Source organism: Felis catus, chromosome B1 (assembly GCF_018350175.1).
Source record: "Felis catus isolate Fca126 chromosome B1, F.catus_Fca126_mat1.0, whole genome shotgun sequence".
NCBI classification, from domain to species: domain Eukaryota; kingdom Metazoa; phylum Chordata; class Mammalia; order Carnivora; family Felidae; genus Felis; species Felis catus.
In genome coordinates this window covers 101178930-101202136 of record NC_058371.1, presented here as the reverse complement: position 1 = coordinate 101202136, position 23207 = coordinate 101178930, and the positions used below count along the sequence as shown (strand labels likewise).

General features: G+C 35.5%; 1 protein-coding gene across 9 annotated transcripts in view; it reads left to right on the top strand.

Moving 5' to 3' along the window:
• SPATA5 (spermatogenesis associated 5) overlaps positions 1-23207 on the top strand; it is a 370044-nt gene that overhangs the window by 63943 nt on the left and 282894 nt on the right. For all 9 annotated transcript variants that reach the window (XM_011281675.4, XM_003985028.5, XM_019828995.3 and 6 more), the window contains exon 11: positions 13917-14126. In XM_011281675.4, coding sequence (XP_011279977.1) covers positions 13917-14126 — 210 coding nt within the window. The remainder of the gene's footprint in view (positions 1-13916; positions 14127-23207) is intronic.

Here is a 23207-nt window from a genome sequence, read left to right as displayed (position 1 = left end):
GGGGAGGAACACCACTGAGGTGAAATGCCATTCTCATCCCAGCTTAACAAGGATAAACTATTAACTTTGAACCTTTAATTATCTGATTTAAATATCCCTCAGCCCCTCATGAGTACTTAGCTAGATTTTAGGTGGATGTGCTGCTAACATGCAGAATTTGTTCTCAGTGGCTTTTCTTATCCATGTTTAATTATTATACTTCTTTGCTTTTTCAGTAGTGTCAAGATGTCTAATGTACACAACTTCAGATTTTCCTAGAGACAGCAAAGAAAGGAGGCCAGGAAGGAGAATAGTAACTGGTCAAGTCACAGATTAGGGAAGCTAAAATGGATCTCTTTTATCAGATTAGAATCTAGAGAAAAACTCTGGTCCATCAGTATGATTCTGCCATTATTATGTACATCTCTTCCTTCCTTCCCCAAAATGGACTAAAAGCCAGTATTAGAGGCTCCAAATGGTACAGCCTTATTCATTCTCTTACTTGTTTTTCATGTTCTTGCTTAAATAACCAGGTCTTCTAGAAAGCTATATTTGACTATCTAGGACCTTCCAGGCCTGTTACGTGTATTGTAGCATCCTATATATTTTGTTTGTTTGTTTTGTTTGTTTAGTCTTTAATTATTAATGTATTTGTTTAATGTCTGCCTCTTCATCCAGACAGTGAGCTCAACTATGTAGAGACCATGTCAATCTTGTTTATTCTTCATACCTCATTCTATGTACCTACCTATATTCCTAGAGCCTGGGCAGACACTCCAAACATAACAAGCTTGTAAGTGGAATGAATATATCAGAGTGAATGAATGAGTAAATAAATAAGTGAATGTATATTTGATATTAAAACCTCTTCCTATAGGAGCCTGACTCTCTTGTTGAAACCTGTAACACATGAACCCCCATACTTGTCAGAAGTTATAAAAAAAAATAGACAGATTTTACCCTAGGATAATTTTTGCTCAACGGTCTACCACATAGGTTTCCTTCTTATTAGTTCCTGAGACTTGTTTTACCTGTCTCACAGAACTCATCATATGCCTAAGATACATGTTTCATTTCTCTGGAAAACTTACTCCCCAGAATTGTCTTAATTTTTTTTTTTTTTTTACATTTATTTATTTTTGAGAGACAGAGCACAAGCAGGGGAGGGGCAGAGAGAGAAGGAGACACAGAATCCGAAGCAGGCTTCAGGCTCCGAGCTGACAGCACAGAGCACAGATGCGGGGCTCGAACTCGCAAACCGTGAGATCATGACCTGAGCCGAAGTCGGACGCTCAACCGACTGAGCCACCTAGGCACCCCTCCCCAGAATTCTCTTATGGTATCTTTCAGGCCTGGTTCCCACGTTGGTTCTATCCCACTAACATTCATATCGTCAGTTGTTACATGTAGCACATTCAGCATCCATTAGAAGCTTTGATTATAAGGTAACATCCTTTGTTCTTTTGCTAAATATTGACCATTAAGACTGTGCTGTGAGAGTTATTTTCTAATGTCCCTTTTACTCTTTGTCAGGGCTTTCTTCTCATACCTGTTGCCTCAAGCCAGAATATCAATAGTAATTTTCTTTCCCCAATATCTTGGCACTCTGGCTAGCATTGGTTATTCTTTACCATGTGGGAACTTCCTTTTCTAGTCTGTATCTTAGGACACAGAGTTGAAGGTGCTTAGGAAAGTTGCTTATGTAAGTTTGCTCAGCTTTCTGACAGAAAGGGGCCTCCTCTCTTTGCTTCTATTTCAGAGATTTGGAGCATCTCTTTCGCCAGTCTTGGTAGGGGAGAGTTTTTTTTTTCTTTCCATATATGCAAAAATTTTTATTGTCAACCAACCATCAAAGAAGATCATAGGAAATGGTTTGAAATTATAATCCAACTATTTGGACATATCTGGGCTAGAAAATGTCATGCAAGGCATATGTATAGCCTTTGCACACTTTTATGTGTTAGCAACATTAGGTCTGACCACACATGCTGGTTTATTAACTCTCTCCTTTTTCCCCCATTTTACCTCCTTCCAGCCCATCCCCCTATTTCTCTCTCTTAAGCTGCTTTATTTTTATTTTATTTGTTTTTTATTAAAGGAAGTTTTTTTTTAATGTTTATTTATTTTAAGAGAGAGAGAGACAGAGACAGAGCGTGAGCAGGGGAGGGGGAGAGAGAGAGAGGGAGACACAGAATTCAAAGCAGGCTCCAGGCTCTGAGTTGTTAGCACAGAACCCGATACAGGGCTTGAACCCACGAACCATGAGATCATGACCTGTGACGAAGTCAGACGCTCAATCGACTGAGCCACCCGGGCGCCCCAAGCTACTTATGTTTAAAATGAAACAAGAGAAATATGTGTCTGCCTATTAATTTATTCCTTTACTAGACATTGAACATGTATAATATACAAGACACCGTGTTAAGAAGGTCCTGGTGATACATGCGTATATAACAAAGAGTCCTTCTGTTTGACTTTTCACTTGTATCACAAATTCCCAAAGAAGAACAATTAGAACAAAACTTACTTAAAACTTTTTACTATTTAAAACATTTTTTTCTGGACCTTTTGTATTTCTTTTATGGTTGATTTTTAAAGTTCACTTGGGAAACTTGTGAACATATGCTTCTTTAGCACCTGGGCTTAGGGGCCAGTCTGTAAAAGTCCCTTTCTCTTTCTTCGGTTCTTATACTTTTCTTTCCTTTATCATTTTCCAGTTCTGCTGTGCCAGAGTAAGAATGACAGGGATTTTTCTAAGCAATTTCCTTATATAGTCAAAGGATTTTTTTCTGTTTGCAGTTAAATTAATTAAGGAATTTGGTAAATTAGAAAAAATATAAAATATTCTAATGAGAAACAAAGAATTTTCTAGGTGAAACTTTATATCATTTTCATGTGTTTTTATTACTTTTTTCAATTATTGGTGCTGCTGTGTTTGTTTTTTTTGTTTGTTTGTTTCTTTGTTGTTTTTTTTTTTTTTTTTCTTATTTAAAGTTTTCCATTTTTAATGAGATTTTTCCTGGACTTGCTTATCTGGCAAAAGTAGGTAGTGTTTTAAAAGCTCATTTTGGGGGCGCCTGGGTGGCGCAGTCGGTTAAGCGTCCGACTTCAGCCAGGTCACGATCTCGCGGTCTGTGAGTTCGAGCCCCGTGTCGGGCTCTGGGCTGATGGCTCAGAGCCTGGAGCCTGTTTCTGATGCTGTGTCTCCCTCTCTCTCTGCCCCTCCCCCGTTCATGCTCTGTCTCTCTCTGTCCCAAAAATAAATAAACGTTGAAAAAAAAAATTAAAAAATAAATAAATAAAAGCTCATTTTGTGTCAATACTACCCAAAGCTATCTACACATTCAATGCAATCCCAATCAAAATTGCACCAGCATTCTTCTTGAAACTAGAACAAGCAATCCTAAAATTCATATGGAACCACAAAAGGCCCCAAATAGCCAAAGTAATTTTGAAGAAGAAGACCAAAGCAGGAGGCATCACAATCCCAGACTTTAGCCTCTACTACAAAGCTGTCATCATCAAGACAGCATGGTATTGGCACAAAAACAAACACATAGACCAATGGAATAGAATAGAAACCCCAGAAGTAGACCCACAAACGTATGGCCAACTCATCTTTGACAAAGCAGGAAAGAACATCCAATGGAAAAAAGACAGCCTCTTTAACAAATGGTGCTGGGAGAACTGGACAGCAACATGCAGAAGGTTGAAACTAGACCACTTTCTCACACCATTCACAAAAATAAACTCAAAATGGATAAAGGACCTGAATGTGAGACAGGAAACCATCAAAACCTTAGAGGAGAAAGCAGGAAAAGACCTCTCTGACCTCAGCCGTAGCAATCTCTTACTCGACACATCCCCAAAGGCAAGGGAATTAAAAGCAAAAGTGAATTACTGGGACCTTATGAAGATCAAAAGCTTCTGCACAGCAAAGGAAACAACAAACAAAACTAAAAGGCAACCAACGGAATGGGAAAAGATATTCGCAAATGACATATCGGACAAAGGGCTAGTATCCAAAATCTATAAAGAGCTCACCAAACTCCACACCCGAAAAACAAATAACCCAGTGAAGAAATGGGCAGAAAACATGAAAAGACACTTCTCTAAAGAAGGCATCCGGATGGCCAACAGGCACATGAAAAGATGTTCAGCGTCGCTCCTTATCAGGGAAATACAAATCAAAACCACACTCAGGTATCACCTCACGCCAGTCAGAGTGGCCAAAATGAACAAATCAGGAGACTGTAGATGCTGGAGAGGATGTGGAGAAACGGGAACCCTCTTGCACTGTTGGTGGGAATGCAAATTGGTGCAGCCGCTCTGGAAAGCAGTGTGGAGGTTCCTCAGAAAATTAAAAATAGACCTACCCTATGACCCAGCAATAGCACTGCTAGGAATTTATCCAAGGGGTACAGGAGTGCTGATGCATAGGGCACTTGTACCCCAATGTTCATAGCAGCACTCTCAACAATAGCCAAATTATGGAAAGAGCCTAAATGTCCATCAACTGATGAATGGATAAAGAAATTGTGGTTTATATACACAATGGAATACTACGTGGCAATGAGAAAAAATGAAATATGGCCTTTTGTAGCAACGTGGATGGAACTGGAGAGTGTGATGCTAAGTGAAATAAGCCATACAGAGAAAGACAGATACCGTATGGTTTCACTCTTATGTGGATCCTAAGAAACTTAACAGAAACCCATGGGGGAAAGGAAGGAAAAAAAAAAAAAAAGAGGTTAGAGTGGGAGAGAGCCAAAGCATAAGAGACTGTTAAAAACTGAGAACAAACTGAAGGTTGATGGGGGGTGGGAGGGAGGGGAGGGTGGGTGATGGGTATTGAGGAGGGCACCTCTTGGGATGAGCACTGGGTGTTGTATGGAAACCAATTTGACAATAAATTTCATATATTAAAAAAAATAAAATAAAAAATAAATAAAAGCTCATTTTGGAAATTTTTTTTTTTAATTTTTAAAAAATATTTGTTTTTGAGAGAGAGAGACAGAGAGAGAGAGAGAGAATGAGCGAGCACCTGCAGGGGAGGAGGAGAGAGAGAGGGAGGCACAGAATCTGAAACAGGCTCCAGGCTCTGAGCTTTCAGCACAGAGACTGACACGGGGCTTGAACCCACAAACCGTGAGATCATGACCTGAAATGAAGTCGGAGGCTTAACTGACTGAGCCACCCAGGTGCCCCAAGAAATGATGAACTGTTTTTAAGTTGAATTAAGTTAAAAAGTTTTGCGGTCTGAGGCTTATGTAAATATAATATGTTATTATATTTATTTAGGTTCATACATAACCAGTTCTCTGAAGACAGCTCAGAGTAAACTTATTAAAGTGTGATTGTAAGGTAGTGATATTTTAGAAATTGAACTCAAATTTTAATGAAGCCATTCAGCTGATTATGAAATTTATACAGTTTGAAATCTGGTTAAAACATTTGACTTTAAGTTGGTCATATTTTTCATGATATCTGTAAATTTGCAGGATATTTTTGATTTTTTTTACTTGAATTGTTTATTTCTTCTTTATCTTAATTTTTTTTCCTTTTTAATTAGGAGTTATAGGAGCATCTGACTCCCATAGCCTTTGTATGTTTCAGTAAGATCCTTAATGCGATTTACTGAAGAACAACAAAATCACCTAGATTAGTGGCAGTTTGCAATTAGTGGCAAAGTTTTGGCATGCAGTTTCTTATATTCTTTCTCACCTACTTTTTAAAGTTCCCTGTACTCTTGTGAAATTGTCAGATGTTTTCAACTAAGGTTGCTTATGCAACATGAAAGTGACAGGAAGAGGGGGAAAAAATGGGAGTGGAGGAGAGAAAAAGAGAAGGAAAAAATATTTAGAATACTTGGCCCTCTTAGCACCCTGTACAGAATACTTCTCTGTATTTTTACTTGCCTCACAGTTCATCTACTTTACTTTTCAGAGTCCTCATTTAGTTGTCTTTTTTGTTGTTGTATTTTACCTGAAGTTTTTATTTTAATGGATTTGGGGGAGAGAGAAAGAGAGAGAGACAGAATGTAGATAGTTTATGGCACTATTGTACAACTGAAACTTTGACTTGTTTTTTAAAAAAAAATCAGAGTGTGTTTTTAAAGCATAGGGGAAAATATTTTTTCTCTTTTACTATATAAAGCTAATGGCTTTCCCTTTTTTTTCACTTACACCTAAGAATTCATTTTGAATATTTACTGCTTCCTAATTTTGCTTTGCCTCCATTAAAGAAGCATCGGGAATTGTATGGATAGTTCTTTTGAATCTTGGAGATTGGGTTTTCTTAACTTCTTTCCTTCTGCATTATTAGTTACTTTTAGTAATTTGGTATGTGTATGATTTCTAAACAAAATAAATGTATTTTACATATTTGAATTGTTCAAAAGCTACTGTTTTACCCCACAGAATATTTTGAACAGGTGCCAACCCACTTGCTACTCCTGGCTTCTTGTCCCTCTATTGGGACATGTTAGCAGGAAAGAACAAATGAAAAGTACTCTTTGTCACAATATTTTCTGTAAAAATAACATTTCAAAAGAACATTTTGTACCTGGCAGTGTAAAACTTGGTATGTAACAAACACAAGCACCTTGCCTCACAGATGTGTAAAGACACTGTCCCTATGGGGTTATTGAATTCCTCTTTCATAGTATTTTTCCCAATATCTGCAGTTCAGTTCATTAATTTTTACTTTGTGCTCTTGGAACTTGTCCGTAAGTTGTTTTTTGTTTGTTTGTTTGTTTGTTTTTGTGTTTGGTTTTTCTTACATGCAATCATCAGGTCTTTTGGCTTCTGTTGGTATGCAGGTTGAGGGGTGTTTTGGTTTTGGTTTTGGTTTGCATATTGCTGGGTGGAAGTTTGTCCAGAAAGTATTGTAAGATAGTTTGTGGAGGGCATCACCCTTGGGAAATTTATCTCACTGCCCTGTCTGTACTTGTTTGACAGCTGTTCCTTTACTTCTAACTTTATTATTATAAAAATAAGTTAAAAAGTTATAAAGCCATATATGAGCAGCTGTTCACTGTTTTCATTAGGACCGAGTAAGAAAGAAAGGACCCAGCTATTATCAGGAGTGATTTAGGTTAGATTGTAGGAATAATTTTCTGGCAGTTATGATATAGTGTAACTTATTAAAAAGAGAGTTATAGAATTTTTTTATTTTTTTAAAGAGCGTAAAATAGTATTTGTTGAAAGATGAGAGGACTTGAAAGATGAAATACTGTCTGAAGGTGGGATAGTGAACCAGCTAGTTTTTGAATTCCTGCTCTAGTTTTAGGATTTTATGATTTCATGCTGGTATTTATTCTTTTTTGACAGACTGACTTTTCCCATGACTTTCTGTGCTTTAAGTTTCTTCTGTGCAATTGTAACTCTTTAAGCTGATTTGTATTCATTTTTTAATTGGTATCTTAGCTATTGAAAGACTCATCATTTAGGTGCTAAATTGAAATGCAAAACTTGTTTACCTTTAGTTTAAGAAATGTAATTATCAGACACAAAGGAAAAGAATAGAAAAGTTATGGTAATTAAATATTGCTCATGAAACTACAAATGTAATTGCCTAATTGGCTTTTATCTTTTGTCACTAGTCCTTCAAAATATAACTGTTCATTGTAATCATCTTTTAGACATTTAAATAAACTAATACCTAGTATTTATTAAATAGTTACAGTGTGCCAGGCAAAGTGCAATTAATATAAATATACTGTTTAATTCTCACAATAAAACTGAGAGCATAGGTTTTATTATCCCCTGTATTCTAGATGAGAAAGTTTAGAAAGATCAAGTTAAGTTGCCCAAAGTCATACAGTAACTGGAAGATTATAACATCAAAAAATGTATGAAGTTTAAAAAAAAAAGTAGAATATAAAATTGTGAATACATTATGATCTCAATGAAGACACACACACACACACACACACACACACACACACACACTTGAAAACCTTGAAGGTACCATTAACAATGGTTACTTTTAGGTGTTGGGAAAACATAATTTTTACATTGTTATTTTTATTTTTTTATTATTTCCCCCCCAAGTTCATTTCCCACGCAGTAATTGAAGTGATTTTATTTTAATTTTTAAAATTAATTAATTAATTAATTTTTTAAAGTTATTTATTTTGAGAGAGAATGCACTTGTGCACACGTGCGAGTGGGGGAATGGCAGAGAGAGCAATCCCAAACTGTCAGTGTGGAACCCTGCATGGAGCTCAAACTCACAAACCCTGAGATTGTAACCTGAGCCAGTGCTTAACTGACTGGGCCATCCAGGCACCCCTGGAGTAATTTTGTTTTTAATCTCTTACTTACATGGTTTAACCCTGAGAGCAGGGATTTTGTAAACCAGCACCTGGTATAGGACTGAGTATGGAGTAGGCACTTAGTCATTTTTTGAATGGGTGACAGTGATATGGAAAGGTATCCAGCTTCATTGTTCCCAGCTCACCTTGCATCTAGTTGGTAAGGGAAAGTAGGAAACTGCTTTAGACTTAGCTGTAGCTAATTTTCTGTGTGTGATTGACCATAATAGTGCTTTTTAAAATCCATTTATTTTGCTTTTCTTTTTCACCCATCTGCTATTATTTTCACATTCTAACACCTTGACATAAATCTTACGTATATGCACAATTTCCAAATGTCTGTCCTCACCATCTCATATATTTGAGAACTATAAAACTGTTTTGTATTTTTTTCAGTAGTTTTTGTATTACTTGCTGTGAAGGCAGCTATTTTATGTCTTTTTATTTTTTAAGTTATTTATTTTGAGAGACAGAGAGAGAGCGAGCGAGCACAAGCAGAGGACGAGCAGAGAAAGGGAGAGAATCCCAAGCAGTCTCCGTTCTGTCAGTACAGAGTTCAATGTGGAGCTCAATCTCGCAAATACATCATGACCTGAACCAAAATCAGGAGTCAGATGCTTAACTGACTGAGCCACCAAGGCGCCCCTCAGCTCTTTTATATCTTTAGACAAAGACTGTGTCTTTTAAGGTACTTATTTCCCTTTCTAGAGTACAATATTTTGAGGACATTTTCTGACTCATCTTTGTGTTCTTACAGTTCCTAAAACAAGTTCAGCACATAGAGGACGTTTCTTAGTTTATTGAATTTATTTCACTTATAAATTCCAACCACAGTATAATAATTGGAAACTAATTCCTTAATTTCCAAACATGTTCCTTTTTCTCTTTCAGTAGAACTTTCAGTTACTCATTTGCTCAAGTTTCAATCATGGATGTTACCCTTGATTCCATTTTCTTTTTTACCACCCCTCTCCAAATCTAATTATTTTTCAAGATGCTTTGATTTGCCTTAATATACTTATTATGGTTTAATAAAGCTTTAATCTTTTTTTCCCCTCTGTATAGCCCCGCTGCTACTACCTTAGTGCAGATAATCACCATCTTTTATCTGAATTACTGTAGAAGCCCCTCCTCTACCCTCCCCCCTCCAAGTGCACACATGCACTTGTAACCGCAGTTGTCCTCCAGAAATCTGATCATGTCATTTTCCTGATTAACTTGTTCTCCATATCTCTCAGGATAAAGTTTAAACTTCTTGATGCCTTGTAAGTCTTCAAGGTCTGATAGCTTCCTATGTTGCTGACCTTTGTTTCTACTCCTTTCCTGGGTCTCTAAATTCTGGCCATACTGAATTACTTTTAGTTCCTGCGATGTATGATGCTTTTTTTTGTCTCTCTCCTCCCATGGCATCTACTGCTATTTTCAGCTGGTTCAGCTGCCTAGCTCCAGTGTGTTCATCAGATCCCACCTCATATAGCACTTCTAAAAGTTTTTTTTTTTGGGGGGGGGGGGCATTCATTTAAAGTCTGTGACTATAGCATGTAACATGCTGTATAGTAATTGCCTAATTATGGAAATATGCCCCTTGAAAAGTATTCCATCAGGTCAAAGACTCTGTATGGACAGGAACTATTTTGTCCCCAGCAATGAGCATATTGTGACATAGGCATTTGGTCAGTATTTGTTAGATTAATTGATATTTCTGTAGATGACCTTGCCTCATGTTTTCCTGAGAGGCTACAGACCTTCTGATGTAACTCCCTCAACTTCCTGTTTTCCCACCAGTCTTAACTTTTTATCTTTATCCTTTTACCCTCTTTTCCTACCACTGCTTGGCAAGATAAACGCTTAACTAAAATACAGAGTAGGAAATATAAATGCAGTAGGGGTAGAGGCATAATATCTTTCAGAAAGTTTACTGGTGAAAAAGAAGGTGATAGAACATTAGGTAGAAACAATATCCAAGTTGTTTTGAAGGATAGGAAGAAACGAAATATTTGTAGGCTGAAGAAAGAATATAGTGAAGAATACAGTCAAGGCAGGATTAGAGCAAGGACAGCTGATGATGCCAGAGCTCTATCTCAGGAGGGAGGTAAGGGACAGGATTGTTTAACTTTTCTTCTGCTTCTTACAGCCTCAGGGCAACGGACCAACTCCTCAGTATGGTCGGCTAGGTCTGTGCAGTGGCATCACTGTTTTGGCCTCTTCCATGCCAAGGAACACTCAGTTTTCCAGTAAAAGCACCTTAATTTCTCTTGAGGAACAAGCCCTCTCCAACTCCTGGTCCAGCTGGCACTGTTTGCTAGTATCCTTGGTCCTTAACTAAAGAGATCATCTTTTACCGCATGGATTTCTTTGTGTTTATATTGGTTATTTCCATGTGTGGTTCATGGAAGTACTTAATATCTGATATTAAGTTTTTTTAAAAACTCTTTTCAAGACTCTTTAAAAGACTGATTAAAAACTAAACACGCAAATGTACTGAAAACCAAATTTTATCATGCTGAAGGTTATCAGGTTGCATTGCCAGGTTATTTAGTTTAATACAAATTTGAGAAAAATGTCCTCCCTAGGCATTTACAGGCATTTTTTTTAATGTCGTTGGTTAGGAAAGATAAAGTTCTGCATTAACCTTTAAGAAAATTTTTAATCTGTATATTTGTACTACTTAAATTAGCTTAAGTTATTCTGTTATAATGCTACATTATTCTAAGTATAAACTCAAACATGCCCTAAGATAAGTAAACATCTGCTCCTCATGGAACATGTTCACAGTGAGCTCTTCTCATTGTATAGTTATAATAAATGCATAGTAACAATTTGAATGGGCATCACATAGGATCATAATAATAATACACTGTCATTTTAATTTTTACTAGATTAAGGAGTTGCTTCTCTGACTTTTACATTTCTGGTAGTTATTATAAATATAGCTTTTGTGCATCGTATATAACATATACATACTGTCTATGTATGCATGCATGTGCATGCATATGTGTATTTGTGTTGTATGTTATGTATATTCCACTGCTAAAGGGCATAAAAACAAAAACTGATCTAAATAAACCACTCAATTTAGTCAACTTGTTGCTAAATCTACTGACCACTGCTTCTTTAATACTTTCTACTTTTTGACCTATTTAGTTTTCGATAGTTGTTGACTACCTTCCTTAAAACTCTCTTCCCATGTTTATTTCTACCCCTCAGGGTGTGATAACTCTGCTGCACTTTTTCCTAGGCAGGCCTGGTTTTAACAATAACAGTCACTTTCTGTTGTAAACAGTCACTTTGACCCCTGATGATAGCTGGATGTTTTTAGGTCTGTAAGCTTATGTGCATTGATCTCAAGTTTAATTTTAATTTTATTAATTGGTGAAATCAGAAAAAAAATACAAAATAAAATCAAAGGTTGATAATGCTTCAGAGAAACTTATACATGTATCCCTTATGCCACTAAAATGGATAAAGTGGTTGAGATAGCAAACTGATGTTATGATCAAGAGACCTAAAAATGTTCATGCCTTTTAATCCAGTAATCTTACTTTGTAAGATAAATCCCAAGAAAGAAATTTAGAAAAGAATAATTAAATCTGACCTCAGGATTGTGGTGGATAATATAGAATTCTCCTAGTTCTGTGGGCAAAAATCATTAACAAAAACAAAGTCCCCTTTCTCCCAGATCCATGCAAGTTCATTAAGAAAAAGTAACCTTTCTGATATTAACAAACAAAACCTTTTCTTTTTTGGATTCATTTTCTGACTTTTTCTTGTTTCTTTTCCTCTTGCCTCATAAATGTAGGTGATGCCGAGCAATCTGCCTTTCACGCACATCTCCTCATGATTGGCAATTTTAATTGATCTCATGGTTTCTATTGTTTTTATGTACATCTCTCTGAAATCTAAAATTCCAGTCCTAACCTCTTTCCAGAGCACCATTTGAGATGCTTTCATTCCATCTGCTCCCTTTTTGGCTCTTGAATGGCCTGTCCTGTGTCTCAACTCTTTATAATATCTAGAAATAAAAATCTATCATATATTTTTCCTCCTAAAAATTATTTTTCATTTGTATTCTGTTAACTCATCTTGAAATCTTTAGCATTAAATTATCCCTCTTTTTTACTCTACCTTCAACATCATCAGCTGCGGAACTTCAGTATCACTCTGGTGTGTCTTTATCCTCTGCATGTGGCTATCCTAGTTTAAAATTGTTTTTTTGTTGTTGTTAAGAATGTTTAGGATAGGTCCTTAATTGATCTCCCTGCATTCTCTCTTTTCTCTACATGAATCTTGTCAGAGAAGTCTTCCTGAAGCACAGATTAGACCATAGCACTTTTCAGGTTAAAATCTTCGAAGACTTCTTGTTATGAGGAAAGAGGTTCTTGAACTCCATCATCTAGTCTTCAGTGTCCCCCACTATATAGTTTCAACTAACTTTCCATTTTTTATTTTTCTCTCTCAAGTCATTTTTCTCTTATTCCTTCTTATTGTCATCTGAGCTTTTCATAATTTTTGGCTTCTACCTGACCATATCCCTGTTTTCATATTTCCAGATTTCATCTGTGCTTTAGACGTTGGCTTTCAGATGTGCCTTCCAGCTGGAAGTAATCTTTTTTTCCTGGGAACTCCCAAAAGCTTTTTCTCTTTGTTACTGTGCTTAGCATCCCTTCCATTGTACCATGATTATTTATGTACACATTACTAGTAGTTTTTAAGTTCTTTAAAGTTTGTATTCAGGTCTTATTCTTCTATTTCCTGTGTATATTATCTGATATGTGGTTCTTAATGGGTATTTATTAAGTAAATAATATGTAAAGAATTGTCTTATTTTGGGAAGGGTGTTTCTTTGTTGAGAAAAAGGAACAAAACTTTGAAGATACTTCATTCATGAATCAAAGACAGAAAAAAACCTTATGTTCCTAAAGGACCTTCAGAAATATTTTTGGACGTAATAAATAAAGCAAATAAATTTGCTAAAAAGATATATAGATGAGACCTTGGGTCACTAATTCAAACCATTTTCAGTCAGATGAAACCTAATTTTTTTTTTTTTTTTTTTAATAGGAGGTTCCAGAAGCTAGCAGAGTTTTTGGTTTTGTTTGTTTATTTGTTTGTTTTTGCTTTTTTTTTTTTAAGTTTATTCAGAGAGAAACAGAGAGAGTGTAAGCAGGGGAGGGGCAAAGAGAGAGGGGGACAGAGGATCCAAAGCGGGCTCTGTGTTGACAGCAGAGAGCCTGATGCAGGGCTTGAACTCACAAACCTGAGTGACCTGATCATGACCTGAGCTGAAACTAAGAATCAGACGCTTAATAGACTGAGCCACCCAGGTGCCCCAAACCTAATTTTTAAAGTCATTTAAATAGAAGATAGATTTAACAGTATGTTCAGTCATTTAAATAATTATGTATACAAGCAGAAACATTTTTTTTAGTACTTTTATAATATGCAGCTCATTTTATGTACTCTGATTTACTTCTTGATAGAATTTTTAAAGGATCTTCTTTCTAGATTCTTAAATGATTATATTCCTCTTCTTGCACTTTTTATTGCTTTATTTATTTATTTATTTATTTGGTCCTTTGTCTTCACAGAACTTACATTTAGAAAATGCTCTGTTTTGCAGGTATCCTGGTCAGATATAGGAGGACTGGAAAATATCAAACTAAAATTGAAACAGGCTGTGGAATGGCCTTTGAAACATCCAGAGTCTTTCATTCGAATGGGTATTCAACCACCTAAAGGAGTTCTTCTGTATGGGCCACCTGGATGCTCTAAAACAATGATTGCAAAGGCTTTAGCCAATGAGAGTGGCCTGAATTTCCTAGCTATAAAGGTAAGGTGTTAAATTTTTAGATTGCTACTTTCTTTTCCAGCCCCACTAACACCAATCCTCTGATTCTTGTCCTTAGAAAAATATGAAAAGACATCTTAAGGAGTTGATTTTTTTGTTTTGTTTTGTTTTTGAAGTTGATGGTAATATAATACAGGGAGATGAGCTCTAACTAAATTAGTGTATGTAATCAGCAAAACATGGTGGACAATAGAAGACAACTTTAGTTTTGTTATTATCAGTATCTCTTATATCTATGTGTAATAGAAACCAGTCTTGTTTAAGTTCTACATTTTTTAATTGCGTTAATCTCTTTTGCTTAACCAGGACTTAATTATAAATATAGTATTTGTATGTGTAGAATTTTCAAAGAATTCAGATACTTTAAATGGTAAAACTAAATTCCTTAAAAATGCTTTTCCAGTCTGGGAATAATTGTACAATGTTTATTTTCTGAAATACACACATACATTATCTGTTCATTGCTCTACCCTATTACTTGGGATAGATAATCTTACTTGACATGTAGTTTTACATTTACTTTAGGGCCGGATATAATTTTGTTATTAACTTTTATATAATATCATATATCCAGTTAGGAAATATACATACATAAAACCTAAAATTCTTTAGTAGAATGGACTTTATCACAAAAGTATGTACTTCAATCTGTTAAATATCAAATTCATTTCGTAAGAAGCACCTGATAAAAGGCTCCGTTTTGATAGTTCCAGGGATTTTTTTTCATAACAAAATATGTTTCCTATCTTAGAACATTAAACTCCTTGGCAGTTTCAGAGCATAAAATTTATTTCAGAATAGAGTCAGTTTTTTACTTAAAATTTTTTTGGAAATGTTTAGATATATTTAGGTTCTTTGCTTTTTAAGAATCAGTGTGTGTACAATCACTACTATTTGCATAGGTTTGATTATCTTTTTGTGGAAGATATTGGATACTGAAGATATGGGGAGGGAACAATTTTCACTCGCATCAGTGATACTGAATCAAAACTACAGTTTTAAAGTTTGCAGGTTTAAATGTTGGAATAATGAGTGATTTTGAAATTTCAGAGACCTCTTGATTTCTCGTTGGTCGTGGTCCTCTTATCTCATGGTAATGAACGTGGCCATTTTACTGGCATTTCCTACTTGTTTTACTGTCATCTCCATTTTTCTGTGCCTACCTTGTGTATTTCACAACTGTATATTCGTAATCTTTGAATTTTTTATGTCTACTAGATATCTGAAACTTATTTGATGAGGCCTTCACTCACAGTTATTTACACTTTAATCTCAAAAAGGAGCACATGTATTTTCCTACAAACTAATATCTCATGTGATCTAAGATAACTTTTCCAGATGTTACCAGGACTGCTCTCTGGCCTATCGTAGAATTACTTCGAAATACATTTATTACTATTTTTAAGTATGAAAACTTTCATGACTTTAGACAGTTTTACTTTTACCTTTTTTTCATTGTGAGAAAATGATAAAAAGATTCTTTGAAAGGTTTGTCTTGGACACTGTTCATGTAAAATAACCATGAATATGTTAACTTATTTGAGTTTTTTCATTAAACTCATGTTCATTTTTCTTTCAGGTCACACACACAAATGATAAGTGATGTTAAGAAATTTTCTTATTCAATTGAGTTCATACTTGCTTAGATATAATTATATATCCTACTTACTAATTTTTATTTAACTTTTTTTGCGTGTGTGAGAAAGTGTGTGCATGAGTGGGGGAGGGGCAGACGGAGAGGGAGAGAGAAAATTTTAAGCAGGCTCTATGCCCAGCACAGAGATCATGACCTGAGCCAAAATCAAGAGTCAGACACTCAACTGAGCCACCTAAGCGCCCCTACCATGGATTTTTATTCAATATACAATTTAGTATAATTTGGCAGTATTATTCAGTTTTTGAATCTGGGTGGAGAATATATTTAATGAACAATGAATGTTCATTTTACTATTTTTTAAGTTTTCCTATATGTTTATTAAAAGTTTCCAAAAGAAAAAGTTGGGCACATGAAAAAATTATTTGTTTTTCTTGGCATTTTCATTGGTCTTTTCATCTTGGTCTGATTATTGCTTGTGAGAAGAGTTTAAAGTACCTATATCATATAGCTTATGTATGCAGAAATGAAGTCAAAGAAGTTGGGAATTTATATTCTATTCTTTCTAGTTTCACTTTTCTATGAAGAAAGTTGGCTTTTGGTCACAACATATATATATTTTTTCCAAGGGATCTAAGTGTCAAAATTAAATTTGAGCTTTTGGAATAACAAGTCTTACACATTTTTTTTTTTTAATTTTTTTTTTCAACGTTTATTTATTTTTGGGACAGAGAGAGACAGAGCATGAACGGGGGAGGGGCAGAGAGAGAGGGAGACACAGAGTCGGAAACAGGCTCCAGGCTCCGAGCCATCAGCCCAGAGCCCGACGCGGGGCTCGAACTCCCAGACCGCGAGATTGTGACCTGGCTGAAGTCGGACGCTTAACTGACTGCGCCACCCAGGCGCCCCGAAGTCTTACACATTTTGAAAGTGATCAGAAAAATGTAGATAGACAATGAAATTTTCTAGCCAATTGGAAAATACGGGTGTCTTACATATATTGAAGGAGAAACTCCCTAACATTTTTTTTATAATTGTAATTACCTTTAATTCCCAAAATAAAGATTTTAAAGACTTTAAACATTTCTTTCTCTGAGTTTATGAAAGAACCCTTTAGCTTCCCCTGTGTATCTTTTCTAAACAGTGATTGAAGATGTAAAGTCTATTCATAGTTGAGACTTCACCTTGGCTGGTGTGAACTCTTAATATCCTTTGGTATCTGTATGTGTTCTTGTGTAGACTGTAGCACTTGACATGTGCTTAAGTTTAGTTTGTCATCTGGGTCAATTATATCAAAATATTTTCCAGTTGAAATTTCCTCTCTGCTTCTCTTTTGGTTTTGTCTGGAGTGCTGTAATAGATTAATTGCCCTTGTGTAGTTGGGCTGCTTTAGTTTATGAAGAACTGTTACTGATCCTGGAAGAAGGGTTGTTAGGCCTCTGACAGGGATTTTCAGCAAGTCCTTTATTAGCTGTTATTGGTAAGTATAAGAATATAATGAGCTTAGTGTAGGCTTGACTTTTTTGGGGAAATTTTCTTCTGATACCTGTCTCAGGGAGGAATTGTACAAAATACATCTCATTTTCAGGACACTCTGTATTTTATTTAAAGCATGCACAATTCAAAGTACTTAACTATTTTTTATGTAAATTGATCCCCTACTATTCTATTATCAAAGGTACAAAATAATCAGTTTGGTAAGTTCCAAGTTTATCTTTCAGCTTTTACTTTTAAATTATGTGGGCTGGTTTAGAAATCATAGAGTTTCTCTTTTGCAGATACTGTGTGGAAGACTGCATAGATACACCTCTTTTATATACTGAATGCTTTAAGATTAGTTTCCAGGATTACAAATAAGTATAATAATGTTTAAGAAAGTGAAATGCCTTTTCCAAGGTCAGAGTTGTAGTGATGGTACTGAAATTTGATCAGAGGACTTTCTGACTGCAGAGTCTAAGCTCTGACCCACTATATTATACAACCTTCCATTTTACTTTTTTTTTTTTTTTTAATTTAGTGTCTAGTGCTTTTTTCATTAATTACATCATGTTACTGGCAAAGGTAGTTCAGGCAGTTTCTATAGGGTAGGTTCACAGAAGTGTAAAGATGTTTCTGGGACATAGTTCAAAAAAATTTGTTTCTGCAGGACAAAGAAAACTGAGAAAAATAACATGGCTTTAGAGTAGAAGTTAGTTAAATTAATAAGAAAGAGTAATCACTGCCAGAGAAACAGGAACCTGATGAATAAAATAGAAGTTGATAGAGCATGTGACTCTTAATTTTAGGATCGTGAGTTTGAGCCCCACATTAGGCATGGAGCATACTTAGAAAAAGAAAAAATAAAAGAAGTATATGGAAGGAGACTAGTGGTTGAATAATGTGGAGTTTGAAATTTACATATTACTATATAATTTGTGCTCTTGAAATTGTATTACAAGGAAAAGAGCACTAAGCTAGGACTCAGTTTTGTTTGATTCCTAACCCTTGCACTTTTTAGTTCTGTAGCCTTAAATAAGTTCTCTTGGTCTCAGTTTTGTTTGTTTTATCTGTATACGCTCTTTGAGAGGATTAGGATATTAAGAAGTAAGTGAAGAAACTTTGGAGGGCATAACAACTCAATTCCTTATGTGTGGACTATAGATACTTATGACTTCTATATTAAAGGGTTCAATATAGAAAAGGGGGTAGGGAAGAGCTACTTGATAGTGGAGACCCCTGACAAATGCTACCTCAGCCAGGTGATTAGTGATGTTGATAGTGTGACAAGAATGGCACTTTATTTCTGTGGTCTTTCTCCCAAACACTCATAATCTGTGTCTGAGAAAAACAGGCAAAACCAAATTGAAAGATGTTCTATAAAATATCTGATCAGTACTCCTGAAACTGTCAAGGCCATCAAAAGTAAGGAAAGTCTGGGAAACTCACAGCAAAGAGGAGCCCGAGGAGACATGATAGCTAAATATAATGTTATGGTGGTTTTCTGGATGAGATCCTAGAGCAGAAACAGGACATTAGATAAAAACTAAGGAAATCTGAATAAACTGTGGACTTTAGTGAACTATTATTGATATATTATTATTAACTGGTTATAACAAATGTACTGTACTATTATATGATATTAATAAGGGAAACTAAGTGTGCAGTGGGGGATTATGGGGTGGTGTATGTAGGAACTCAGTACAATCTTAATTGTTCTGTAAATCCTAAACTTTACCAGAAAAGGTCTATTAATTAAATAAAGAGTTTTATGGTCAGAATCACAGACACATTACAGACATTTAATGAATATAACTGAAGTTAAAAAGACTGGCTTATAGTTCTGTGTACTGCATTATACAGAAAGAGTGGAATATATGGAAGGAGAAAAATCATGGGGGAGGTTGCCAGGTCCTAGGGTAAGGGCTTTGGGGGAGACCTTCTTTCCTATTCGTCATCCCCCTGTTCATAGTGATAATGGAAAGTTCCTGGGAAAATAAAGCCCTGAGAGGAAATTGGCTGGGGAATCTGGGTTTGGGACTTCCCTGAGCTTGCCTATTTCACTGCATTTCTCAGTTGAAGCCTATAAAGGAGTATGTTGCTTCTGGCCCCAGACCCACACCCCAACATTATAAAGAATACTTTCTTTGAGTGTTTGGGTTATTTTTTCTTTCACCTTAGATATAGCTTCTAATTTAGAGTCTCACCAGGAGCCATGTCCAGATTCATGCCTTTTTGGACCCTAACTCTTTATTCTCCTTCTGTAGGTTTATTTGGGCTCATCTAGATTCTGATACCTTTTGAGATTCTTTTTAATTTCCTCTAGGTTTTTTTTTTTTAACTTTAATAATTCCCTCAGCTTTTGTCCAAGTAGTGTTCTTATATGCCCCATATGCTTAAATTGGCAGTTATTTGCATCATTATTAAATAAAGATATATACTTAATTTAATCACTGTTTGAATGGCTATTAGGGAGTGACTAATAGTAATCAAGTGTTAGGACAAATAGAATAATGTGCTATTGTCAGTATCGCAAAATTATGTAGAAGTTAGATTGGATTTACTTAAATATGGCATTATTTGTACACTAAGCTGACATGTTAAAGTTGAAGCATCATATGTTAAACTGAATCTTAATAAATTTTGGGCTTATATCAGTCAATAAAACCACTATGTAAAAGAAGATGCCTTGATGCGAAAATATTGTATAACATTTGGCTAAAAGCAAAAAATTACAATAATATGAACTATAATAACAAAACTTTTAGCATTTTGAATCTAAGAAGACTTAGATTTAAAAAAGAGAAGAATACTCTCAGACTTCTAAGAAGTTTACTTCATAATAGAAAATTTTATTATTGGGTTGGTTTAATTTTTTATTCATGGATTCCGGCTGAGAGAAATTAGTCATGTTTTCCTCCTTTTAATTCTCTTTTGAATGAAATTTAATTGAAGTTGAAATATTACAATGTTGTGTCTATAATATTTTAAAAATTATTTGTAAATGTTTTACACACATAGTTGTGTAATTCAGATTATTAAGTGGTATAATTCAGATGATTATAATTCTGTGTGTTCTGTGTTCTGTGTTTCTGTACATGTACAGATGTAAACAAAGATGCAGTAGATGGGCTCTTTGCTGTCTGTCAACTCATAATTTAGTGAAAGAGACATTTGACTAAACATGTGATATAATGAAATGGGTAATATTTAGAATCTTGATGATTAATCATATGTGAGAAATGAGAAAGAAAGAGAGAAGTCAAAGGTGATTAAAATTTTTACTTTAAGTGACTAACAGATGGAAATATCCTAGCTTCAAAAAGTTAGCAATGAGGAAGAGAAGCAGATTAGAGGTGGGAGAGCAGATACCAGACTGGGATTTAGCCATGTGGACTTTGAAATGCCGTTAGAACAATATGGCACATATGTCCAAAAGGCCTTTGTAAATATGGGTTTGTAACTCAAGAGAAAGGTCATTTCCAGAGATGAAAGCATGCAAGGTGAGAGCCAGTGTTTGCAATTCTGTGTTTAGTAAAGGAGATGGAGAATGACTAGAGTGGTCAGCAGTCATATAAAGGGTTTTTGTGGGCATGTATATACATTCACACGTTATAGCCAGCTGAATTGTAGTCAGCATGGTGCCGCTGTGTAAATTCTGAAATGTGTCATTTTTGTTTCCTGAATGAATAAATTGTGGGGAAGGTTTGTGTTATATTTTTTTGAGAGGAACAGCTTGAATTCTGTTCCCTTGTCTGCTAGCCCCTCTCCCTTTTTAGGGTTTTTACTTGCCCAAGGCATTTCTTGCCTAGTACATGATGCCTGTTTTCAAACCCTTTGAAGTGCTTTCCCGAAATGGCCTTCTGTATGTGCTGATGCTGTACTTTTTATTAATTTTCAAGATCCTTTACTCTTATTACATATATGTAATTCTATCTCATGTGAGTTTGGGTTTTTATGAGCATATTCCATAACATTTAACCATAGTTAACACTTAGGTTAACTTGCCTTCCCTAGACATTTTAGAACTTATAAAAGCTTGGTTTGAATTGTAATAGCCAAAAGCAACAGGCAAGTGTCAGACACATTTAAAAAGCCCTTGGGAAGACTGTAAAAAACCCAGTACTGATTAAAGGGGCAAAATTGCAAGAGCATGAAGTATAAATATTATATTCGAGTTTGTGACTTGATATGGTATAAAATCATGAAACAGTAAAAGATAAGTCAGATTTAGTTTTCACTGGATTAATAGCATAGCTGGACAAATATCTTTATATGTATTTATGTTATATTTGTTTAGTAAACTTGAGCACTTGAAATCTTAATCATGGAAACATGAAAAATAACACTACTCCAAAATAAGACTATTTATGGTACTTTTTTATTTTTGGTAGTTTTTCTTGATCACCCTTGTGAGTGAAGCAAATTGTCTAGGCAGGTGAAATGTGGCAGCACTAACAAAGCACAGTTATTTGGTAAGTAAAATTGAAAAAGAAATTACCGTATCTAGTCCCGTCAACCGCATCTATTCTATGCATTTATGTATTATGTATTTTAAAGAGTTACAAAAAAACTTATGAGCAAATGTGGGACTCATAGACCATGCTATACATCCCTAACACTTATATGTTGATGTAAATGTTCTCTTGTTTATAATGGATATCAATAAAATTCTTATTTTCAAATAACCCATGTTAGCAGCTATTTATTGAGAATTAACACTTTGCACTTGCTGCTTGTTCTGCTCTCACAGATACCTTTGAATCTGAATTGCTGGTACCACATAAAATCTTAAGGGCATGTTTCCTTTTTTAAAAATATTTTATTTTTAAAAGGGCTTGGAGGGGCACCTGGGTGGCTCAGTCGGTTGAGCATCTGACTTCAGCTCAGGTCATGATTTCACGGTTCCTGGTTAGTTTGTGTGTGTGTGTGTGTGTGTGTGTGTGTGTGTGTGTGTGTGTGTGTGTGTGTTGTTGTTGTTGTTGTTGTTGTTGTTGTTGTTGTTAATGACTTAAAATTATTTGCTTCCCGGTTCCTGGTCTCAGAGTCAGGTCTGGGCCTCAGGGACGTAAATCTTGATGCTGTCCGCATGCTCTGTGGCTGAGTTCTGCCACACGGAAGCTGCCCGCTTGGCTTGCCAGGAGTCTCTTGCAGGCCTCCTGATGCTGCTTGTCCCCGACATCGGAGGTCTTGTCGTGGCTCACTGCCGGCTTGGATTTAGCTGGCTTCTTTGGAACTGGAGGGGGTGTTTTCTTCTCTTCCTTCCTCTTCTCGGGCTCTTGAGCTGACAGTTTGGAACCTGGAGGAGCCTGCTTCAGATTCTGTGTCTCCCTCTTTCTCTCTTTGTCTGTCCCCCACTTGTGGTCTCTGTCTCTGTCTCTCTCTCTCTCAAAAATAAATAAATAAACACTTAAAAAAATAAATAAAAGGGCTTGGAGAAAATAGAGGACATTATAGTTTTTAGAAAGAATGGTCTGGGAACCAAAATCCTGCATTTTTATTATCATTTCTGCCATTTAACTTTTTCTAGGGCTTTTGACATATCCTTCTTTGTGCTTTGTTTTCCTCTGGTTTTCAGTGAGGTAAGTTAGACTAAATAACTCTTAAAGCCCTTCCACTAACAACATTCTGAGTAGTTCTCACAATGCTTATATTCCAATCTGTGGCTTATCGTTTGTTCTTGTTGGTTGCTAAACTTTTAGGGCATTTTCTCTAATTGTCAGGTGTAATTGTTAAGAGACTTGTACACCAGTTCTGCTGTTTATTAAGCTGTGTAACTGTGCAGATTACTTAAACTTTATATATTTTTTTCTGTAGAGTTCTACTAATAAAGAGTATTTACCTTAGAGTACTCCTGTAAGCATTGGGGGATAATACATATCAAGCATTTAGCAAGATTTCATGAAATTAGTTAACAGTAGTTGCTACTTTCTTCTGATTTTAAGATATGGATATATATTTGGCTTCAAATGGAAAAAAACGTATAGCGTCAT